This window comes from Centroberyx affinis, unplaced genomic scaffold (genome assembly GCF_046629955.1).
Source record: "Centroberyx affinis isolate AG114_WGS23_722 - 3 ecotype Tasmania unplaced genomic scaffold, CSIRO-AGI_Caff_v1 ptg001544l_1, whole genome shotgun sequence".
NCBI classification, from domain to species: domain Eukaryota; kingdom Metazoa; phylum Chordata; class Actinopteri; order Beryciformes; family Berycidae; genus Centroberyx; species Centroberyx affinis.
Window position 1 is genome coordinate 61114 of NW_027280000.1, and position 16305 is coordinate 77418.

The 16305-nt window shown below is 42.4% G+C and overlaps 1 protein-coding gene across 1 annotated transcript in view; it reads right to left on the reverse strand.

Annotated features, from left to right (window-relative positions):
* Positions 1 to 16080, reverse strand: part of LOC139650789 (adenylate cyclase type 1-like) — a 36065-nt gene extending 19985 nt beyond the window's left edge. The window contains exons 1-4 of the mRNA XM_071527545.1: positions 15472 to 16080; positions 11072 to 11221; positions 10687 to 10805; positions 2998 to 3109 (exon numbers count right to left, since the gene is read on the reverse strand). Coding sequence (XP_071383646.1) covers positions 2998 to 3109; positions 10687 to 10805; positions 11072 to 11221; positions 15472 to 16080 — 990 coding nt within the window. The remainder of the gene's footprint in view (positions 1 to 2997; positions 3110 to 10686; positions 10806 to 11071; positions 11222 to 15471) is intronic.
* Positions 16081 to 16305: the final 225 nt, after the last annotated feature.

Genomic DNA, 16305 nt, shown 5'->3' on the forward strand with positions numbered 1-16305 from the left:
ACTTTAGATCAGTCAGTGCTTTATCAGTTCTTCCATTTGATGAAGCAGTTATGGTGTTAAAATACGGATTGTTAGTTCAAATGATATGTTGTTTTGATGAAAATAAATGTACAGTGTAACTTTTTCTTAAAGATAATGAAATTGTAGTGAAACACATCATTACTAAGGGATAGAAATAATTTGTCTAAAATCCAGGACACATGCATGCACTGTATATGTGACGTGTTTTGTAAGCTTTCACAGTTATATGTGTATGAATGAAAAGGGAGCCCTGACTGGTTCGAGAAAGTAAAAGATGGTGGATAGACATATCATTGAGTCATCCTAAAAATGGAAACATGAGAGAGGAAGAGAGTGCAGAGAACCACGGGGCATAAAAGACACAGTTGAGGGAAGTAGGCTGCTGCATGTCAATCAAAAGGCTGAGAAACAAGGAGCGGAGGAGTCTGAGAGCTGTGATGCAGGGAGGCGTTGAGAGAGGAGAGAAAGGAAAGACAAGGATGAAAAGCTTCATGAAACTCTGCCATGGAAACAGAGGAGAGGCATGCACGCAAGCACACATGTATGCATACACACACATGCACGTGCACACACACACACACACACACACACATCCAACCCAGAGCCATTAAATGTTATCGCATCACAACAACCGTGAATAAATTAGCGAGCCCTCTCCACAACAGAAACTGTTGTTTCGGGTGCCGGCCAGACTGTTGAAAACTCATCTAGGGACACACACTGTTAATAGAGTGAATTGGCCTGAGGAAGACTAGTTGGTGTTTCAAATCACATTATAGTTATCAATCAATTCATCTGCTTAGAAACAAATCTCTCACTCATTTCTTTCCCTGAGAAATTAACTAAATGTTCAAACATCTCAAGCAACATTCAGTGAAGTGAGTTTGTGTGAAGTTTGGAAACTGGTGTGAGATTGTTAGCTAGCAGAGGTTAAAAGGTGGTGAGAATGCAGCTGGACTGAGAGAGTGGAAGCTTTCTGATAAAGCTGAGTTCAAGTTTGCTGTCTTATCTTCGTCTATATTAAATATGGAAGTAGATGGCTTCAGGACCGAACAGATGGAGAGAGGAGAGGAGAGGAGAGCAGAGCAGAGCAGAGGAGAGGAGAGGAGAGAGCAGGAGAGGAGAAAACAGGAGAGGAGCAAAGAAGGGCCTTGGTCTACTACATCAATAGCAGTTTAGAAGAACACTGCGTTCCTGGCCCACTTCCCCCGCAGCTTGACAAGTCCAAAGAGTGGACAGGTGGTGTGGGGATGGTGCTGGAATGGTACGATGAGACGATGCCCAGTGGCCATGTGGCATCGCCCGCTCCTCGTATGGAACGAGAAGAGTCTGCGTGCCCACGGTGACCACGGCCATGAGTCACTGGCTTTGCCACTTCCTGCCAGAGTGGATCAGAATGAGTGGGGCTCTGGGTCAGGGCAAGGCTAGAACGGTTGATGACAAGATTCAGGGCTGGGGACAGCCTTTCAGTCTAACACCATGCTCCCAGCGAGCAGCCAAAGGGAGATGAGACCAATCTATTCAGTTGTAGCTAAAAGAATGAGACAGCTCAAATCACAACAGCAAGAGAAATGACACAGCTCAAGAAAGCGTCCCTGCTAGCCTAACTACTCTGGGAGATGAGGGTGAAAATGTATAATTTGCAGCTAAATTAAATGTAGCTTCTTTGAAATGAAACAGCTCAAATGAAAATGTATTGACTTGTTGGCATGACTCGACTTATAAATGAGAATGTGTGCATTAAATTGCATGTAATCGTCTTGCTTTCTTAATTTGGTATGGCTAATAGCATCTCAGGGTAAAATGCAACTTTCAGTGGGATGAAGAAAGACTGTTGCTGACATATGAATCAGCGAGTGCCAAGTAAACCAACTGAGCCAAGATTAATTAGAAAAAATGACAATTATTTGACAATGACAAGTCAACACAACTTGAAAAACTATCTATAAAAACAAACATCCGTCCATGTATCCCAAACATCCGTCTTATGAGAGGCACTTTCTTCTTATTCAGTTCTATTTTGTGCATGTAAACAAACAAGTTAAAAATAGAGCTCTCAATAAGGCCAAGAAAATGTTCTATGAAAGCAAAAAAGGGTTAGTTGTAATCCTGTGGATTAAAGGATTTGACAGGGGCATGTGCGCAGTGTAAGTAATAGAGGGCAGATTACATGTAGATAAGGCAATGGCAGGGTGATCTGCAGGGTCCAGGGGGCTCAACCCTCTCACCAAACAAAGATATGTGTCAGCCAAACTCACACCGTAGGCATGGAGCCACCATGGAAAAGCTGGAGAGGGAGCGATGTCATACCATTTCTAAGAGGCACGTTGACTCAGAATGGCAAGTTAAAGCACGTCAGAGTACCTACAGTATTTTGATTCATTAGATTTCGTAACACTGGTGCTGAAAGCAGCGCAGGAGGAAACCACTAGATTAACTGCAATGGTCAAAATCACGGCAAAAGTTGAGCGGATTTTCAGTACTGAAATCACAAAGAACGCAATATTGACAGATGGGGGGGCTCAAATCTTTCCCTCATGCGAACCAAGAGATTGGGACAAGTACGACTCAGCAGTCCCTTCATTCAGTTCATTCAGACAGCCAGAGTAGAGACAAGGTTTAGCCCCGGGTAAATCTGGCGTGGATTAAAGAGGTCTGTCAACTCTTCCTCAAATGAAGCACTGGGTAATCATATTAAACATCATATGGGCCTCCAGTGTTCACTGTGACATCATGCTAAGCCGGTATGATAGCGGCGTGTGCCAGCAGCCCATAGCCAATATCTTTAAAGCAGCACACACAGACACACACACACACACACACATACACACACACACACACTTGGTAAGCCTTGCTGGGTCAGAGTTTGGACAAAGTGTACACAGGGAGCAAAAGAGCAGCCCTGTTTGAGACAAATGGCACCACTGACAGTAATTGAGTGATAACAAAGTGTTCAAGGAAGGACAATAGACTCACCGTGGCAAGCTCATCAAACTTTCCAAACAGCTCATTTAGTAGTTTAACCAGTTCCTGGGCCGTGCACTGGGAGGCTAGGCTGGTGAAACCTACTATATCTGCAAACAGGATGCTGTTAGGGAGAGAGAGAAAAGAGGGGGGTTGGGTCAATTCAGGTTATTTATAGCAGCATGTTAGACTGTATCAAGGAAACAAGATTATTGGGTGCCTGATCAGATTAGCTGTCAGGAATTTGTTTAAAATGACATTTAGGAAGCCTGAGCCAAAGTCAATTTGAACATTCTCTCTGGTTAATGTGTTTACCGCAAACTAATCAAACATTCAAATTAATGACCCGTGGCAGCGAAAAGACCCCGCTCCACTCTCTAACTGACTGGCAGCGCAGTCAGGCAGAACGACTCAAAATAGAAGCGGGACCATTCTCACGGGGATCAAAGTGGAGCCGTGTCCTGTTAGGAGCCGGAGAGACAACATTCTGGGATATAATGCAACCATGTAGACGCTGTCAGAGTCTCCAGGTGAGCTTGTCTTCCCCTCTGACAGATGGTTTATAGGACTGAAAGAGCTTGATGTCTGAACTTTGCATTCCAAGGGTCACTGAGGTTATCTTCACTGTTGATATACCCTAAGTGCTTTCTGTGCTGTTCGTTATTTTGTGCTGATTATCTTATTCGTCATGTTTCATTATAGCTTGACAACAGGGCCCGAAGGAAAGGTTACTTGGGTTGACAACTCCGGTGTCTTAATATGGTCCCCGTGCCCCTGAGAGACTACTCATTATCAATCTGCATCAGAGCAGAACAGGAACTTTTCTTGTGAAGGAATTGCCCTGAGTGCCGTGTGGCAATGGAGGGTGTGAAGGGGATTAGTCATCAAACCGTGACTGGCCAGAACCACTTGCGTGTCTGCGGCTCTCGCGTTGAAGGCAGACTGTTGTCTTCATGTGGGCTGGACTTTTCGCGATGTGACAGAGTGCTGGATCTTTGAAGGGGAGTTGCTAAATGTCATTTTGTCGTCTCACAGATGTCAACATAATGAGGGGCAATGGATTCAATTTGCTGTGAATGTTTTAATTGGCGACCATCTGCGACTGACAAACATTTGGAACGTTAACTACTGTGTTAGTGGAAACACTTACAGTTAAAAGTTTAATTTGCTAGAAGTCTGAATAGGACTGTATTTAAGACCAGTGAATAAAATAAAACACCCAACAGTTGCATGGATGTAGGTTTGTGTGTGTTGCACCCCTAAACAATGCCTGCAGTACATTGCGCGACAATAGAGCGAAGAACTGGATAAAGACCAAATTGATTTTGAATGACCAGCCTACACAACACATGCCCAGTGATATAATCCCTCAAACCAACACAACAAATTCTGTTTTATGCCTGTTCAGGGCTCCAAGCCAAAACAATTACAAATTTCCTTATAAATTGTTCCTCATGAACAATCTTAAAAGTCAAATTACTGATGGTGATTTTCACCCAAAGGTCTCTGGCCTCTTTTCTGACATTCTCTCACAGGAGCACAATATAAACCCAAACAGGCTTAATGTAACTTTAACCAAGAATTCCCAGCCCCAGCCTTAGCAATTATGTATTCAAAAACCATAGTGGACTGTGGATGAGGTTTAACTATGGAGGATGGTATAACGATCATAGGTGCGAGGGAAGAACTGTCAGTTCTTTGTGAATGTTAGATTGGTTTGATTCACCAGTGTTTTCTTTTTCATAATACATTTTCAATCCTCATCTCCAGGTTGTATAAAAATGAAACCAGATAAAAAGTTTAAAAAAAAAAATTATATAATCTAATAGCTTCTCCGAAGAAACCAATAAACATTCTCACAAACACAAATGCCAAGCTTGGACAGAATAGTTGATCAAGAGAGTAAACAGTGATGGTTTGTATAAAAAAGAGGACACTTAAATATTAAAGTATAAAGTTAGTTACCCTGTTAGCTTTGCAACCCATCATCATCATTTACGTGTAGGCCTACCTTCACCTAAACCTAGCTGCTAGCTAACTTTACTGAGGGTGCTGTCAGCCGAGTCCTGCCTGTTTTTGCTTGTGGAGAGCACTGCTAGTTATCTTAGAGTCCTGCTTTCAGACTAAACACAGTAAGCCTGCAACATTTCACAGCAATATATGCTATCTCTCTTAACTGAGTCTCACATTAAACAGGCAAGATGCCTTCCACCCATTTATTAGGATGCTCCCAAGTATGCTAACAAACTCCTCCTGCCTGGAGGAAGATATGGTCGATGTCCCCAGTGGGTCTGTGTTGTTAAGATGATTTACCAGTGAATTCAGCAATCATTAGCAGTAGTGTTTCCTCAATCAATTTGGATTAATTTAATTATTTCTCCAGCTCCATGTCTTGTTTATTAAAAGCTTAAACAGCTATCTAAACTCTTTGAATATCAAAATATTTGGGTCGGACAAAATTGATTAACTCCCACTAGTTGACACAGAAGCAACTAATTTGAGGTGGCTGCCATCACTCTACACAAATTCATTGCCTACAGTGGGGCTTGCCTGTCAGTCTAACAAAACTCAAGTACTCTTGTGGCACGGTAAGAAAATTAATCTCCACATCCCCAATAAGAAAACCATAACAAAATGCAGCAGTCATTACTCACTTTTTGCAAGTAGACTTGACTGTATTATTGTGAAAATAACCGATAATTTTGATTTTTATTGTCTGACTGTCGACATTGGTGGATTTGCTGCAGTGTTTCCCGCTTGTGTTCACACACTTCCACAACTCGTTATGCGTGGAGCCTGCAAAAAAAGTCCCATTCATTACATAAATACATAAATACATTTATATCAGAATGCAGCATTAGCCCCAGCCCCAGTCCCAGCCATACACTCAATCCCTGTCCAGCCCAACAGTACCCTCTGCACTAACTCTGCAACACCCTTGGTCATAGCCACAGCCATATTCACACCTTCTGTCCCTGACCCTGCCACAGCCATGCCTTCAGCTCCAGCCTCACATACACCTTCGGTGCTGGTCCCAGCACCAGCCAGACCCTCTGCCCAGGCCACACCTTCAGCCTACCACAGAGTTCACAGCCCCAGGTCATGCCGAAGACCTCAGCCCCAACTCAAGCCGATAACTCTGCCTAACTCTAAACTCTAGACACAGCACAAATACTGCATTCAAGTGGTGGATCTGTGGTGTGAACAAGTTTCCGACCAGGAAGTGCCACATGAACACCTTATTGCCGGATGATCAAGTCAGAGAAATCGGGATTGTAGACGCAGCACTGCATCACTGAATTGGCTGAGTTGTGACGTAATTGCTCTTTCCAGCATGGCTGAACAGACCACAATCCAAATTTAAAAGACATGGATATTCCTTGAAAACTATAGTGCTACAGCATTCCATTTCCTGTGGTTTTTACATTCATAATCCCCTGAAATAACTGAAGATTGCTTGCTAGCTAGGCTATCGCTAGCTCGATTTCTAATGTTAGCTTAGAAGGCTGGCAATGTGTGTAAACAGATGAGGAAATGTTCACCAATTTTCCAACCATAAAGCACGTGCAACGTGCAACGTGCAACGCAAACTACTCAGATGTTGTCACGTCTTAGTATGACCCGACATCACTTGAATGCAGGGTAAAAACAAATGATTCTATTCAAGCCTTTTACTACAGAGATGATTAGCTTGGTGTTAACAAATATATCCTCCCTGCACTCTGGAACCACAAAGCCATATTTGACCCCCCTCATACCCTCATCCATCATTTCCCCTCCAAGGGCACACATTCCAGGAGACTTATTCCCCCAATTATGCTAATCTCCCATTCTGCTCAGTGGGAGGCACTATAGCAGTTTGGGCAGATGTGATTACAATGCAAACACACAACACAAGACACAAGCCTTGTGCCAAGTCGGGGGTCAACTCTGGACGGGTCTCTCTGGAGCATGTGTGGCCGGTGACACACACCGGCCTGGCTGGGCGAGGGAAGAAGAGCCGTACAAGGTGATGAGCCGCCTACAACAAATTTCAACAAGAGAAATGGTTGTAATTACTTCTGTGTGGGTGTGTGTGTGTGTGTGAGCATCATCAAGTCTGAGATCCTTCTCAGTGACCCAAATAGGTCAGCTGGGAAAGAGAATAACTGTATGCCTAACATTATAAAGACTTCGCAGATGCGTTGTCTGTCTTTCTGTCACCAGAATATTTGTATCCGTCCAACTTGCAAACACAGAGCCCAACTCTGTGTTTGCAAGTTGGACGGATACAAATATTCTATGGGGTTTGGCTGATGACATTCTTTCTAGATGTGATATGGACAGTAAATATATCTGTAAAAATACACATGGGTCTGTTTGGAGTCTCTGTGCAGTATGACCAGTGTCAGTATTTGAATATATTCTCACTGGGATTTGATTACATCCTAACAGATACACAAATCAAATCAAAAGTATGCAACATACCGCTTAGGGAAAGTGCATTGCTAATAAGTAATAGGTAACTCACGTATACTGATGACTCTCTCAGTGAACTCAGTCTCATTCCTCACATTCTCTTGTCAAGTCAAGTAAAGTTTATTTATATAGCCCTTCATCACAAGCAAGTCTCAAAGGATTTCACAGAGAACGAGCCTGCCTAGATCTAACTAATCAACAATCAATTACAAACCAAAATGATGCAATACAGTACGCAACAAAATAAAACACAAGGAAACAAAACTAACAGAAGACACAAAAAAGACACAACAAGCCCAAACTCCTAAGAAAACCTTATTAGGAAAAAAAAAATGGAAGAAACCTTGGGCGGGCGAATTCAAAGAGGAATCCCATACCAAGACGGCTGAGCGTGCGATAAGTGCCGGGAGAAAACAATAAAATGGACAATAACATGGACATCATTTTCTATGTATCCTGCGCTCATCCTTCATTTCACAGTCTTACACAAACACACAAACTGTTCTACTAACTGGACTAATAAAAGTCTTCTTTGAAAGCCTCCTATTTTGTAACAGAGCAATATATTATCTATTTTGCCAAGGAGATGCCTTTATTGGCAGAAATTTACTGGCATGTTGTGTGCATTAATGCATGACGGGTGGAAGTCACAATAATGAAATGGTAAAAAAAAAAAAAAAAAGCTGTGATGAAAATGCATGTGAATTGAAAAATTGATTGATTTTGATAAATTCAAAGATGATTTGGTTAAAACAGAGGTTATTTGATAAAAAACAGAGTCATTTTCATCATTTATCACCACATTATATCATTCATCATTTATTATATTAACAACAAAATTGCCGTTAATCACTTAAGGTGAGCCCTGAAGGGTGGAAGTAACAAAAATTAACTGATAAATTTAAAGGTGATGAAAAACAGTGTGATGAAAAAGCATGTTGAGTTGAACAGGAGAGTGATAAATTGTGAGGTGTGACAAATTCAAAAACGATTTGATTAATTAACCGGTGATTTCAAATTTCCCTTTCATTCATCACCTTTGTTGTCAATGCCTCATATTTTCCCATTAGAAGCGTTGTGCTAAATATGGAGCTAATGTCCCACACACACCTCACTCAGGTTTGTAACTTTGGAATCATACAGTTCTTTTATTGATTTACTGTTCTGGTTTCACAAACCATCATTATTACCATATTCCCCTGGTTGGATTTTAATCAAATCAAACGCTGCCCACGGTCTCAGAACATAATGAAAAAAACATTGAGTAAATTGCGCTGCACACTGTTTACTTTCTAATTACAGCCCACCCAAATCACATAAATCATGTCTGCATCGAGCCTAGATCACTCTCACAGGGTGGCTCTAGCTGAAGGAGTTCAAGGCACAAAAGCAATCAGCAGTGCTCCACTGAGATGTGTCCATATTTAACCACCGCACACACAGCGTTATGCAACAAGAATTTAGTCTCCATTGCATTTAATCCCCTGCAGCAGCTTAATCCTAGGGCTAAGCAAACTCTCCTCCTCAAGCCTCCCTGCTGCTCTGACAACACAGAGGAAAGGAGGAAGTGGAGGAGATAAGAAAAAGAAACAAGGAAATGCTGGAGCATGATAAGAGAGAGAATTTCAAAAAAATACAATGAGAGAGACAGTAAAGGAAGCAGATTAAGGTAGGGAATGAAAAGGAGAATCAAAGGAACGTCAGAAGTGGAATACTGAGGCTTAGACAGGGAGGAAGCTGAAGCGGTAAACTTCATGCTTTCACACATACTGTACATTTCAGTGAGGAAGGGGTGGAAAGTTAACACACACACACACACAGCTAAGTGGGAAGGATGCGGGAGTGACATGCGGAGCTGTGCAGCGGCAGCACAGTGAAGACAGAGGTAAATAAATGGCTGAGACATTAGAGGTGTTAAATCATTGAAGAGCTGGTTCATCCACCAACGTCAGGCCTAAATGATTAACAGTTGGTGTGTTTACAGAACAAAAGGAGGGAGGGAAGCTGAGGCAGAGGGGCAGGGAGGGAGGAAGGGAGGAGAGAAAACTAAAAGGGGAGCGGGAGGATTCAGAGGTTCATTAAACCCATAATGGCTTTCTTGCAACTTGGAACTTCTCCCGCAAACCCAAACTGCGATAGCATTGTTTTGATGTGTTAGCTAATGTCATCTGACAAAGCCTATCACTTACTGTAACTTCTGACAGAGAGAGAGAAAGAGAGAGAGAGAGAGAGAGAGAGAGAGAGAGAGAGAAAGAGAGAGAGAGAGAGAGAGAGAGCATTGAATGGCTTTGACAGCCACAAATAATATACCGACTCTGTAAGTCTGTAAGATAAATTGTATCGCTGCTTCTGTGGACCTATTTGTCACACATAGCAGTTAGCCTGGGATTCAATGGCCATTAACCTGTAGTGTAAAGTAATGATCTATAGATAGGACACATTGAGCAGCTGAAACAGTTGGGAGCTTGGCAACCGGGCAGGACATTGCATAAGCGCCAGAGGAATCTCCTGCTCACTAAGCATTGCTTAATCCGCCTTTCTCTGTACCCAGTAGGAACCATAACTCCCAAAGCCTTGTTTCCCCTGGGGACTGCTGAGATGTGACGGCCCAGAAGTTGGCATACACACCAATGGCATACTAGCCTTAGTCCAACAAACACATGACAGATTTTGACCTTGACATTAGAGGATGTTGGGTTCATTCACTGCAACCCATAGCATTATTCTAGCATTGTTCCAACATTTGTGTCTTTGCCTGGAACCAGAACTAGCTGACTTACAGTAGATTCTATGAGGGGCTGTGTAGCGTTCTGCCTTTAACAAATAAATCAAAAGTGCAAAATAATGCAGGGTTTCTTTGGGCTGATGAATAATCAAATCTTCAGTAAATGAGCGAGGGTCTCACCCTTGATATTCTGCAATAAGAATTAAATGTTTCAGTTTTTGCAGCCTGCGGTGTCTTAATGTTTTAGGACGTTGTTGGGTCAAATCACACTACACTGTGTAGCCCTCAGTGTTCTCTCCAAAGGACATGTTTGGTCAAGTTATTCTGCTCATTTTTAGCACGCACTATAATACACAGAGACAGCGTTTATTCCTCTATTTCAGCTGGAAATCCTCCCACGACGAGAATATATCTCCAGATGTCACAGTTTCAGTCAATTCACATCTTAGGGGAGTTTGTATTAATAATCATTGTGGATAGGTTTGCTTTTAGTGTTGCGTTGTTTTGGGGATGCTTACCTGACATTGTCATGACGCTGGATGTAGATTTTGTGAAAGATCCGTTCTGGAGGCTTCAGGAAATCCTCCTTCATCTCCATAGCTACGTTCCTGGGCAACAGACTCATTAACAGGCGCTCCTGTGTGTGTGTGTATGTGTGTGTGAGAGAGAGAGAGAGATAAAGAAAGTTATATATATAGCCACATAGCAAAGTTATCATAGGAGAAAGTGTTAGTAGCGATAAGGAAAGTGCGAGACAAAAAGGCATGAAATCTAACAGAAATGAATACTGTGTGGAAATGACTCACGGCGCAGGAGAGAGAAAAAAGAAAAAGGAGAAAAGAGAATGCTTACGCACACGTCTGATTTTCAGCCATACTCTCTACAGTATGCGTGTGCCTGTACCTGTTTCTCATTCTCATCCTCCATGCGGAGCCTCTCCTCGATGCAGTTGCGAGCCTGCAGGAAGGCCTTCCTCTGGGCTCGCTCTGTCAGGATGCGTACAAACAGCCCTGACAGGTTGACACTGGTGAACAGCACTGTGTTGGCAACCAACTGCAAACACAAGCAACATAACACACACTCTCAGTTCTTCAGCACAGTTGTTAAACACACATATTAGGGCTGCTGGCTTTCATAATCATTACAATCATTTTTATTGCCAAGTGCAATAAACGTACACACATTTTCAACATTGGTGAAGAGAGGTACACTACCGGTCAAAAGTTTAGACACACTTGATTGAATTTACTATGTTTTTAATTATCTTAAAGTTGATGCCTATGTATGAATTTCTTTCCAAAGCCTTTGCCTTTCCATCAAGGCAAAGGGCGGCTACTGTAAAGAATCTAAAATATAAGATAGTTTTGATTTGTTTAACACTTTTTGGTCACTGCATAATTCCATTTGTTTGATTTCATAGTTTTGATGTCTTTACTATTATTCTAAAATGTGAAAAATAGTAAAAATAATAATGTGTGTCCAAACTTTTGACTGGTAGTATATGGACAACTTACAGAGTTTCACATTACATAATGATACACCTGGCACAAGGACATCAGGATGTCATTTTTAAAGGGACAGTGCAAGACATTAGATAGACGCAACACCTTACATGTGTCGCACTGCAATGACATACAGTATCTATTTTGAAGCAAGAAAGCATCTGTCTAGGGTCAAACTTGTTTTGTCCATCAAGACGAAGACAGTGAATTTTAAGTACTTTGAGCTGACAGGTGTCTGAGATTCAGGTCTAACCTCTCGGGGCACAACATATGTGCTGTTGCTTTACATTCATTATGCATGATAGAGTTGAGGGGTAAAGCTAGGAAACCTGCATCTGAACCATCTGGCTCACACATAAGGCTGATGCAGAGTGAGAGAGCAATACTGCACTTTTTTTTTTACGTTATAAATCATTCTATCCTATTTGGAGAAAATATAACTGTTCTAATTGTAGGTTTCACTTTCATTACTATTATCTCCCCCATATACACTGTAGCTATACGCTTCAAGACTAAATCAACAACAACAAAAAATCTTCCCATATGGGGAGGCGGGGCAGGGAGTCTCTGGGACGAAATCTTATCAGATGGGAACCGCCGGGGCCTAATATTTTTCTGTTTGGGGGTCCATGACATGAAAACATTTGAGAACCCCCGCTCTAGTTCATCCATCACAGTAGATGCACAGTAGTACGACTGCCTCCAACCAGGTGCAGGGAGGGGAGAGAAGCTAGCTTCAGATAGAAAGGGAATGTTTTCCATTTCAGTGAGGTTGGCTGAGTATGACTTTGTACACAAACCAAGCAAGGTCTTGCATTCACAAGTCTAGCTGAAACACTGCATACACCAGCAAGCCGTTACCCTAAGCAATAGTTATATTGTTATAAAGTCATTCATTCTTTACATGTCTTTCGTCATTCATCACTAGTGTTTGCTACAGCCAGTCAGTGATGGAGGATAATGGCTCTGGCGTAAAGCTATAACAAATAACATCAAGCAACACGTGACTATAAAATTAGTGGTTGACGTAATTATTATTGTTATTATAATTATTAATGTAGTATAATTTCAGGGCAGTTATGCTTCATTGAGCAACATAAAGAGAGGAATCATATAAAACATAAAGACCACTTTTAACTGCAAACTCACACAGCTAAATGCCACTAACGTCACAAACACACAGCATGTGTCCCAGTCCAATAAACCATGGAGCGCCTTGAAAAGATTATGTTGTTGGCAGCAATTTTTCTCTATACTTGGCAGCAGTGCTGGCAAGCATCTACATGTTCAGATGACGGTCAAGTGACTGTGGGACTCTGAGTAAGTAAATGTTGAACTGCGCATGAACAAACTGACTGTGGTATAAAAGTGTTAGGGTCCAGCTAATAACGCTGTTGATTCTTGTGCTCGTACCTGTGGTGGAAACCCCTACTGGCTTGCAAATGGCACTGATTGACTACTTGTGCATTAGATATTATCAATAAGATAGCTCCCCATAGTGCTGTATGGTGAAGGATATACAAGCTTTATATGCCTCTCGATCTGTAGAGGAGTCGCTTTCAAGATGTGTTAAGATGTATAACTATAGCAATGTACTGTACAATGTCTTTTGATAATAAAAGAGTGGAGTTATCTTCAGCTGTACTTCGGGTTTGTAAGGAATTATGGGTAGCATTATGTAGAGGAACTCCCTGGGACTGGTCACGTGTTCCTGCTCTTAGCAATTGTAGCTGTAGCTGCAATGGTTCTTCGGATTTTGTCTATTTTGTGGACTGTAAGCACATTCAGTCAACTATCTGATGAGGTCAGCATTTGAATATGGTAGCGATGTTATCTTTGTTTCCTATTTCTTCAATCCACGCTTGTTGCTAAAAGATTAGAAGTGTTGTCTGTATCCATGACAGTCATTATAGACAAGACTTTTAATTATTAGGCTACATTACTTGCCAAGACACTCACATCTGACAAGCATGCAACTAGCACTAAGCTAGTTTTCACTTGTTACTAAACTCAACATGTATTGCTTCAGCAGGATATTTGAGGTAGACTGAGCCATGAAGCAAACGGTAGGCAGAGGGTTTGGGGCCTATAGGTGGGCGGTTGGTGCAGCCTGGGCCACGCAGGGTCATGCCACAGAGCTCATCTCTAAGCTGAATGGATTAGCTATCCCTAGTAGCACCGCTAACACTGTCCTTCACATATTGTCCTGGCTATGCGTGTATCTCACAGCATACATACAACAGGAAACAATCTACTTGACAAATACGCCGTCCTCATCCAAAGAGGGGAAAAATGAACTGATCAAATCTCAGTTTCTTTCCCAGCAAATACACAATCTTCATGTCATATGTTGTACAGAGGCAGAACCGCTCCATTTCCCCTGCAGGGTTTGACTGATATGACATATCTTCATTCCTCACACCTGATGACAGTCAGAAATGTGTATGTGTGCGTGTGTGTCTGTGTGTGTCTGTGGCAGAGAGAGGTACAAAGATATAAATGTACAGAGAGCGGTGTACCAATTTCTATTTCAGCTCTGAAATGACACGCCTGACTTTGCCCTCTTTTTCACAACTGAAGCATTGCATAGTATTGATGTGTGGTGTGTCTGGCCCTCCGACTTGTCCTACTTCTGGTGCTAGCAGGCCGTCACTTTGGTTCTTCATTCTCAGCCAGATCCTCTGGGGCTGAACCAGACTATTCCCCAGGAAACAGAGTCATGTGTGGGCTTAGGAGCTGTTCTGCTCATCTATTTTCTTTCTTTCTGTCTGTCTGTCTTTCTTTCTTTCTTTCTTTCTTTGTGTATACTGCTGCGAGACGTCTGCAGCATGGTGTCATTCTTTGTTTTAAAAAACTATTGATGTTAACTTGGAAAAATGAATGATCACCTGCTCAAAGGAGCTGGAGTAATGAAAACCTCAGATCATTTTTTTTATGATGACCATTTATCACATATAATATGTGTTATTGTGTGGAATGAACAGTTTATTTATTATTGAGGGAGATAATGTAGAGGGAATAGAGTTGATCCATCAAGATTGAGTGGATTGTCCACTATACATTAAATATATAGTGCCTTCTAGTTAAATGTTCAATGCAATATGATTCTGAATCTACATAAATATTGTAAGAATATAGTCTTGACTGAGATGTGGAGTGTCACTACAATAGGCTACATTAAATGTGATGATACAATGAACTCAGCAACAACAGTATAATCTTAATACAGGTATGTCCCAGCAAAGGTAGAGTCCACTATTACTTAATCTCAGTAAATGTGTAGTATCACATCCAGGCATAATAATTCAGAGTGCATAAGAAAGAGTTTCCAGAAGTGTTAACAGTTTGATTCACTCTTATCCGGTGTTTGTAGCCCAAAATCGTCCACACGCCATGAGAAGTTTAGATCAAGCCTTTCATCAACTCTCCATACAGCTGTCCTTTCATATGGGCTCACATGACCCCCCGTTTAACTTGATCCAGTATCTGAGTTTGTGCTTTTGAACCCACTTCGTCAGCTGTTGTGACTAAAACAGCAGAATTACAATGTGTCCAATCTGGTCAAAGCCTATAGCCTTTGCAAATCGTATCAAGTCTAACAACAGGGAGCTGTCCTTAGTGCTGAACTGAACTCTTCACTGTCTGTTTGGCTTTGCTTTTCTTTTGGCCAGGGATGAAGCTGGCACACATAATGATAAACGGGCCTACTAATGGAAAAAGAGAATCCAAGTTGATAAAGCACATTTGATTTTGCACGACACTAATGCACAATCATGTCAACGTGAGCTTGGTATAGCTTACCGTTCTCCACAGTTTCTGTGTTTTTACTGTGACCGAAGTGGCGGTTACAATCATATGTGAGATGGAGACCATTATTCCAAACACGACAGCTAAGAGTGTCCGCACAGGTAGGAGCGCATAGGCGACGAAGGTGACCAGTATGAGCTGCCACATGCCTTGCTCCGGGGACGTCGGCGGCTCCATCCCCATCGCGCCGAGGGAGAACGGACAGCAGAGGAAAGAAAATGTGAAGCCGAAGAGCAGCGTCAGGTTAACGATCTGTTGGAGCTGAGTCACTTGCAGGTACTTGACGTTAGTTACTATGAACAGCGACACGAAGATGATACAGTGGACCGGATGGGACCCCTTGGAGATGGTGAGGCTGGGGCCGGACAGCAACTCCACCACGGCCAGTGTTGATGCCATGAAGATGAGGACGGCCAGGGCTTTGAGAGTGGACGTCTGCTCCAGCTTCAGGTTATAGTTCTGGAAGAGAGACTCCAGCTCTTTGCAGTCGAACTCGTCCTCACAGACGATGGTGGTCAAAGGGACACCCGGTGGACAGTGACTTCTCTTCCGCCTGGTTTTGACTTTCTGAAACGGTATTTCCTCCATGTCAGTGCCATTCATAAACTGAAAATCTGTTCACAGCTTATGGCAACGGAGCACCGGATCCCACACCGCCACAGACAGGAGCCAGCAATAAAAAGCGCGCAGCAGGCTGGAGGCAGAGCGTCCCAGATAGCGGATACTGGCCAGTGGCCACAGACGCGCTCCACGCTCTCTATCCACAGGTTGAAATCTGTTGTTCGTCGGGATCAGTTACCAAGGAAACCTTCATGTCCTATCTTCCTT